Source organism: Bos grunniens, chromosome 8 (genome assembly GCF_055505025.1).
Source record: "Bos grunniens cultivar Pamir isolate PY7600 chromosome 8, Bosgru_T2T1.0, whole genome shotgun sequence".
Lineage (NCBI taxonomy): Eukaryota > Metazoa > Chordata > Mammalia > Artiodactyla > Bovidae > Bos > Bos grunniens.
The window spans coordinates 79,177,586-79,185,839 of NC_141172.1; the positions used below are offsets into that span (position 1 = coordinate 79,177,586).

At 39.4% G+C, this 8,254-nt stretch overlaps 1 protein-coding gene across 26 annotated transcripts in view; it reads right to left on the minus strand.

The window, feature by feature from the left end:
- The window catches only part of TUT7 (terminal uridylyl transferase 7), a 58,946-nt gene extending 51,425 nt beyond the window's left edge, over positions 1-7,521 (minus strand). For 16 of the 26 annotated variants that reach the window (XR_015170169.1, XR_015170168.1, XR_015170170.1 and 13 more), the window contains exons 1-5: positions 7,077-7,106; positions 5,367-5,917; positions 1,154-1,335; positions 682-798; positions 8-185 (exon numbers count right to left, since the gene is read on the minus strand). Coding sequence is in view for 18 of the 26 variants with exons in the window: in XM_086416919.1 (XP_086273045.1) it covers positions 8-185; positions 682-798; positions 1,154-1,335; positions 5,367-5,886 (997 nt within the window). In the remaining 8 variants the exon portion in view is untranslated. Of the gene's footprint in view, positions 1-7; positions 186-681; positions 799-1,153; positions 1,336-5,366; positions 5,918-6,327; positions 7,107-7,385 lie in introns of those variants that run through there. The other 10 variants (XM_086416912.1, XM_086416904.1, XM_086416925.1 and 7 more) reach the window with 8 other exon arrangements.
- Positions 7,522-8,254: the final 733 nt, after the last annotated feature.

Below are 8,254 nucleotides of genomic sequence, written 5' to 3' on the forward strand. Positions count from 1 at the left end.
AAAATACCTGGTAACTTGTGTTGGAACACATTTTCCATGATACGTTTAATTTCTAGTCTCTGTTCCAAGTTCTCATTGTGTAAGCCAAACTCCTGTACCACTTTGTCAATGGCAATACCAATTGCATTTATCTGGGAGGGTGTAGGCGGGGGTAACGTGGTGAGCAACTCTTCCTCGTGCTTCTCCTTTTAAGATCAATGTTGAGATTAAAAATGACTCACACCATTTTTACCTTCTACCAGTCACTGAGACAACACCCTGCACAGTACCCTCGAATATTTTTCTCAGCCCTCCTTCTCCCTTTAGCTGTGTTAGTCTTCATCTTATCAAACACGCACACACTTCTTTATGCACATAAAATGATAATAGAGGGAAGGGAGGAATAAGGAAAAAGTGTAAGGAAAGAACATTAGAAACAGTAATGGCAAATTATTTACTTTGTTATTACTGGCATAAGGACACATATCTAGGTCCTAGCATTGGCTTCATTTGTCCTGATACTGTCCTAAGGAAATTCACAAGACTACCCAGCAAAACTATCTGACCAGTATAAAGTATTCTGGTTAACATAAATTCAGTAATATAAATAACCAAATTATTAGTATCACAGTCTTAAGGAAAGTCATAAAGATGACAAGTAATAATTGACAAACATATGTGTTTAGGTTACATTACACTTACCTTAATGTTTTTCTTGTGCCTCTTCTCTTTGATATGCTTATGAGCAAATGCAATGGATTCAATTAAAACAGCACAAAGTTTGCAGGTGTACTTTGCTGTAGGGTAGTTTCTTGGTCGCTACAATTTGAAGAGATTTACAGACATGTATATACTTGTATATAAATACATATTTAGAGAGACATGTAGAGAGAAAGATGTACAGAGACAAAATACAGGTAAACAAAAGCTGGCCAGAAGATGATTTCCTGTACACTTATTAAATTGTTAATAAATTACTGTCACTATCATTATGCTAATGATTGTTTTTTAAAAGAAATCCTAAAAAAAGAAACTAAAAAGTCAAACTGAATCACTTTTGATCTATAGTGCTTATATACTAAAGTAGGATATATAATTCATTAAAGCACATGTTCCAATTACTAACATAGTTTAAACCAAAACAAGGATTTTAACTAACAAATAAAGCTGTTACCCTTTTCAGCCTGTCGATGCAGTCTCTTTTCAGCCGCTCCTCAGCCTGCTGTAAGCCCAGCAGCTCCTTCGTTGAAAGCACAGACTCATCGATCACAGGGCCTTCCAAGTCTCCATCCTGTTCGTTTTCATCATTTCTAGTTCTCCGTGGCTTCCGAGGTCTGGACCTCGGTTTCTTGTTTTCTTAAGTTAGGGGGAAAATATTATTGGCGATACTGAATAACCCCAAGTCAAAAGCAGAACTTACATATTTATTCATGAACTCACGTGATAGCTGAATGACATCTGAACACAGAGCAAAAGGGAAGGTACACCTCTCCCATGGATAAAATGCTTAAATGCTCATTAAGCACCTCAACATGTGGATATACTAATCCATGGAAGCCATCTTTTTGGAAAACAAAAGACTTCTACTTCAACCATAAAATCTGATTCTATCATTTCTTCCTGGTATACTGCTGAGCTTACTCAAGCAATAGTAAAAATTATCACTTGAAAGCAAGTACATCAGTAATTCTAATGTAATTAATATATCATAATATAATGTATAATGTACATATATTTAATAATTTCTATTTAATAATTTCTAATATACCTGGAAGGATACTTGGTATTCAAAAGAAAACTGTCCACATTTGCTTTCATTTTTTCTAAGTAAACAACCCCAACGGAGTAAAGATGGACAGTGTATCTCCAAAGAACTCAGAAATCAACTTCATTCTTAACTGGAGTGAAAGTCCATCACTAAATTGTAAATCATGCAATCATAGAATTGGGCCCTCCCCCATGTTAACCTCAAGAAATTGAAGCCAAAATTTTATTTACTGAAGACAACTATTAACCATTTTATCTTTACTTTCATTTTAGCTTCTTTGATGAGCCTGAGCCTGCACAGAGCACATTTCAAATGAAAAAACAAAAACAAATTAGCAATTGAAATAAAAGTTTTCTGCAAATACAGACTAATTCATCTGGTTATAAACTCTGCTGTTAGTTCTATAGTCCTTATAATAAACAAAATCTGTTCCTTTTTTAAGACTTAGGACTTTTCAACTTCAGTAAAACTGAAGACGTTTGTGCAATTCATCTACAAAAAAAAAAACTGTTCTAAATAGCTTTGGTAATTTCCAACAACTTCTGAAAATGAAGTTGCTAGTACCATATAAAAGTAAAATGAAATTCATTTCCTCAATTAAAATTATGATTAAGTGGACTGAATAGTTTTTAAACGGCTTACCAAAAATTATTCTCTGAAAATATAAACCAACTGAAATGCTCTGCATGAAGCAGCTGCCACAACAGGTTTTCAGTGGAACTCATTCCTTGTAGAGCAGGTACAATGAATCAGTTAATTGAAAAGAAATTATGTCGGGAAAGGGAGGTATAGGGCCCTTAATTTAGGAAAAAAAGCTATCACCAACAGCTCTGAAGGAAAAGCAGCACACATTGTACTCAAACTACCCTGAGATGAATATAATGAAATTCTGCAAACAGCTTCGATACGACAATAAAGCAGCAATTAAAAAAATAAAGAAGTATTAGGACAAATAGTTTTTTTAAAAAATAGGAATCAAAATAGACCAAACAAAATAGTAAAAGACAAATAGTTAAGATCAGTCTATTGCTTTTTAACACTCCCTCTATTCACAACTAAATTAGCATAATCTTTTAAGCGTGGTACTCCTGGTCTGAATAAAGCTTTGAGGTAAGCAATTCTTTTAACTCAGAGGTGTGTCTATTCTAATTTATCATTACAAACTCTGAATAACTGCATCTAACTTCAGTATTCCAGGCAGAAGTTTCTTAGGCAAAACTCTCTTTAAAGATTTACACTGACACATGTAACACAATCAGAAAAATCCACTGTTGGTTCACCAAAACAAAAATTGATATGGAACCAAATTACTTTTTTCACTTCTCTCTCTCGATTACAAAGGCTTCTTGCTATATTTGCTATATAATTTTTCTAGAGAGAGTGACTTTAATTTCTCTTCAAAAGTAGTTAACTTATTTTACAAAGAGAAATGGAGGGCTGCAGAAATTTTGCCTGATGATGACAACTGCAGCTACCAATACTGAGTATTTTTTCATGCAACAGATGCAACGTAAGCACTTTAGGTGGCTTCAGATTAATCCCTGAAGTGATCCTATCATGGATGCTAATATTATCCCCAGGATACAGATGCACAAAATGCTGGTCCAAGAAAGTATCTTGTCCAGGCACACATGACTAAAGTAAATAAAGGGATTTGAAATAGAGATTAGCGCATGGATGGAATTCTGAAATTCATCTATATAACAATACAAGAAAAATATTAATTAAATTAAGCAGAACTGACAAGGTTATAAAAATCCTAAACTGAATCTCATAGTCCTGCATGGTAATTAAACAGTCAAATAGCAAACCTGGGTATTGCTAAAAAAAATTTCCATAATTACTTAGAGGAAGACTACCTGGCTCCTCCCAGGCTCTAGGTAAGTAATATGAATTATCTACATACAGTATTCCAAGTTTCTCATATTTTATTTGAATATGGTCCATTATGCCATTTACAAAAGACACATGTATTTGAATGGATGTTTCCAGCTAAGATCATTAATGGCACTGTCCCAACTATATTAAGTTGGCAATCTAGGATATTTGAGGAATGAATTTGAGGTAGGGGCAGTAAAGTGAACTGAAAAATAGAAACTTAGTATCAAAAAACAAAGCAATGCTACAGTAATTTTCATTACATCTTTTCATATCATTTAATAGAACCTTTGTTATTAAGGTATAAGTTTGATTTAAGAAAATTTCAGTTCCTTTAATGAGAGCCTTTTATACTCTGAGTATCCTTAGGTTATACTTTAAAGTTTATACTTTAAACTGAACTTCTTGCTACAGTAAGTAATATTATCCAAAGCTTAATATTTTCTTTGCGAAGATTTTTAAAGGAATAAAAACTGAACAGTCCTTAATTTCCAAACTGAAAGCAAACGCCTGTAATTTCATTATAGAGAAAACACTGGCATTTTGGATTGACTTCAACAAAAAGACAGTAAAAATGCAGGTCCCATTCAATATCACTTAAGGTTTCCTTTTAAGACTAGACAGGAATACAGAAAAACAGATTTTCAGTCTCTTATAATATCTACCTGGTGGCAAACTTTTGACTTGTAAACCTTTCTTTTTATAATGCTGCTCAAAATCAACCTTTTCTGAAAGACCAACAATTGGTAACTAAATTAAAATGTCCATGTCCCACTTGGACACAGTAATAAAGAACTACTTAAATATACACAAACTTTGAAAGCCCAGAAATTATGAATACATGTTCATTTCTCTCTGTCAGATTCCAGGTCAGTGAGGCTGAGTTCATGGCCAGAGCAGCACAGTACATGATTTCAGTTTCACTTCCTCATCTACCACTTTGCGTAAACAAGTGGGGACAAATTTAACCTCACCGGAGACATAGCTACCTGCTCTGTAAAACTGTGATTCTACCTTTGATACATCATGACAGCACTGCAATTCCTTCAAGTTCTTTTCAGCTTAAAGATTTAAAAGGCTGTTTGATTATTCTGTTTCTCTGCTACGTGGACAAAATCTATTTGTGTTTTGGAAGAAGGGATCTAAAAGGCAAAGCTTTTAACTGAATTTCCAACTTTTTAACCACTGTTTTTCAACCTGTTTGCCATGTTCACTTTTGAGGAAAAAAAAATCTTGCACTCTCCTCCTCTAGACATTGATCCTTCACACAAAAGATGTGTATTCCTCTGTACCAGGAGATACATGCAGTCTATACTATGTTTTTATATCGAATAAGTTTTTTTTTAAGCTTTACATTCTGTCATTTATATTATGGATACATACATAATTCAAGTACAAAATTACAATATATAATTTAGAAAACACATACATACCACTCAGAAATTATGATATATCCCTAGGGGGATATGATCACACCCTCTTCTTTAAAAAGCACCAATGGGAAACATACTTTTTACTAAGGTAAAATGAGCCTTGTGGCAAAGTTAACTTTTAAAGGGATCAATATATGCAGTGTGTTGAAGCTTCCCAAATAACGTGATTATCCTTAAAATAATCACATTAAATAAGCCAAAACTATGAAAAATTGGAACTGCATTGCTGAAAATAATAAAGCTCCTCTGAATGAAAAATAAGACACTGCTGACTTCAGGGTTGTAACTTGACAAGTTGGAAACATTACCAGGGCTTCCCGCTTCCATTTCTGACATGGTGTCCAGGTTTGTCAGCTCTTTATGAAATAGTCGTCTTACAGTTCTGCAGCCTCTTCCATCTTGCCACCTATATCCATCTTCACTTTCTTGAAAAGAGTCTCTTCTTGGTCGGTTTATAACAGGGATTCTAGGTCCAGGTTTGTATTCTCTCCAACTGTCTGAATTATTGGCAAGTTCATCAGATAGCCATCTCTTACTCTGATCTCTGTGGTTGTCATTGATCCAAGTGGGTTGACTGTAAATTGGGTTCTTAAATGCATATGGATTGCTAGAAACAGCATAGGGTCCTTTTCTGGGGGTATTCCCATAGTTCCCCGGTGTTACTTTTTTTTTGGGAAGGCCTTTTTCCATTTTACTGCTATGGCCTTTAGCATAATCATCCATTATTAAATAATCTTGTTGGGGGTGACCCCTTCTGAAATCATCATCATCTGTAGTCCCTCGCTCTTTAGGACGTCTCACAAAATAAGGTTTTGTGGCATCTCCCATGGTCTTTGACTTCAGTTTTCTTCCTCTTCACCTGAAAGAAGGTGTTTTGGAGAAACATCAAACTATCAATATAACAAGGCATCATATCAAATTCACAAAATATCACACACATTGTACAGATGTATTAAAGCCTGCAAGAAACCCTTTTCCTAATTTCCATCACATTCCAATAATCAGTGCATTATGTTAGAAGTGGGAGGCTTAGTTTTATAATATCTTCATAGAAATTAGTACTATTTAATATGAAGATAAAACTAAATCTGTCTTAAAAACTGTAATATTAAAAAATGTCACTCATACCAAGCTGGTTGGCGTTTACCTATATAACGAAAGCTCTTTTCTTCAGAACCTCCCCCCCTCCCCCATAAAAACCAAATACCTCACCCCGAGCCTATACTTCAGAGAACTCCCCAGTCTTTTAAAAAACAAGCTGGCAATTACTTTTAAGTGTTAATAGAGAGTAACCGAAACTTTGTGAAGGCAGTACTTCTCTCAACTCCACTTTTCAGTCCCTTTTCGGTACCCTGGGGCCTCGGCTCCGCTCGCCTCTATTCAGACCGACAGGCTCCGATCGCTTGGGCTACGGGAGACGCTGGGCTTCCGACCAAGGCTCCGCTCCGGTCATAGGGGCTGGCTTTAAGACCAAGGGTCAACTCCCGGTAACCACCCCAGTCCTCATTTCCCCACCCCAAACAACTTTGGTTTTGTCATGAAACAGCAATTCTCCTTCCTCGATCCCCAAGTGACCGCCCCACCCCCGATCTGCCTCAGTTTCCATCCTTTGAGTTGGAGACGGAGAAACAGGAGGCGTCTCCGCACTCCTGGCCACGAAGCCACCGCGGGGACCAGGAAGCAGGAAGTGACCTGCCTCCTCGATGGGGTTCCGGGGTGCCCCCCAGCCGGACAGGGGGCTGGGGGCGAGTGCCTCCACCCCGATCCCTTTTCCTCCAGTCCCCGCAGGGTTTGACACAAAGTGAAGGTGCGGACTCAAGCCTGAGAGCTCAGTCCTCGCCGGCCTGGGGGATCCCTGGTCCTCGGAACTGAGGCGAGGAGGCCGGCAGAGGATGGAGTCAACGTACCTCTCGGGCCAGGCCCGCCCTCAATTCTGGAGACCGGAGAACCCACCGGAGAGCCACCCCGGACGCGAGTCTGAAAGGGACACAGGGGAAAAGGCGCCCAGGAACACTCACCACCTCCGCCGCGGCCCCCCGCCTCTTCCTGTCCCGGCCGGGCTCCCTCTCCGTGTTTTCCTTCAGCCCCACTTCCGGCGCTCAGCGCTGTCTCATTGTGCGCGATTGGGAGCCGGCGGTGCCCCCGCCCGAGCGCTCCGTTGCGCACGCCGGAAACGCCCGCCTCACCCGGAGGGCCGCCCACCGCCCGGCCCCTCCCGCTTCCGCCGTCGCAGACGCTGCTGCGCCCGCGTGTTTTACGGGTGTCGGGCGTTCGGTCGGGTTCGGGGCTTCGGCTGTCAGCTCTTGTTCGCTTGGAGGTGTACTTACCTCGCTTCCTTTTTCTCCTGGACCTCGAAAGCACCGGGAAAGCGTGCGGAGGAAGCCTCTGGTTCTCCACGGGGAGACGCGAAGCTCGCGGTCTGGGCGCAGCAGTACGCCCGGGTCGGCTCGGAGGCTCGGCTTTACCCCTGGATGCTTGGGGTTGTCTGTGGGCAAGTTCAGCCTGGGTCTGAGGCCTCGTAGCACTTGCTGTTTTTCTGATAATTCGAATAACTGACCGTCTCTGTGAGGTCTTAGTTACCGACTCTCTAGAAACGCTAACGTTTAAGCGTCCACTGTTCACCCAGGTCTCCGTGTGGCTCAGGGAGAGACACCCCCTACCTTAGATTGTGTGCGAGTTAGTTTCTCTTAAAAACAAAATCTTCTTTTGAAAAAAATGTATAATCGCGTAGAATGACCAAAGAGGACATTCATACACGGGAATTTTTGAACGGAGAATTTCCTAATGGAATAAGCAAACAACCTGTGTTCCTTTTTCCCCTCTCTCTTTTCTGTTGAGTTTACCTTCCTTGCTATCTGCCGCGTTATAAATACTTTGAAAGCCTCGCGCAACTAATTAGGGAGTGTCTAGAAAATGCGACAGTTTTAATTTATCTGCTTTTTAAGAGCATTTAAATTTGAATCCTTGAGATGCTGTGGGGATTATAGCCTTAATCCCCACACGTACGTACTGGCTGTTGCCAGGCACCGTTGTGAGTGCTTTACAAATAATTACTCATTTAATCCTCACGACAGCTCCACTGGGAAAATATCATTATCTCCATTTTAAAGGTGGGGAAATAGTGTTTATGGTGAAGTAAATAGAACCACTGGAGTCCAAACACTGATAAGTCTGTTCTTAACCACTTAACCTTTAG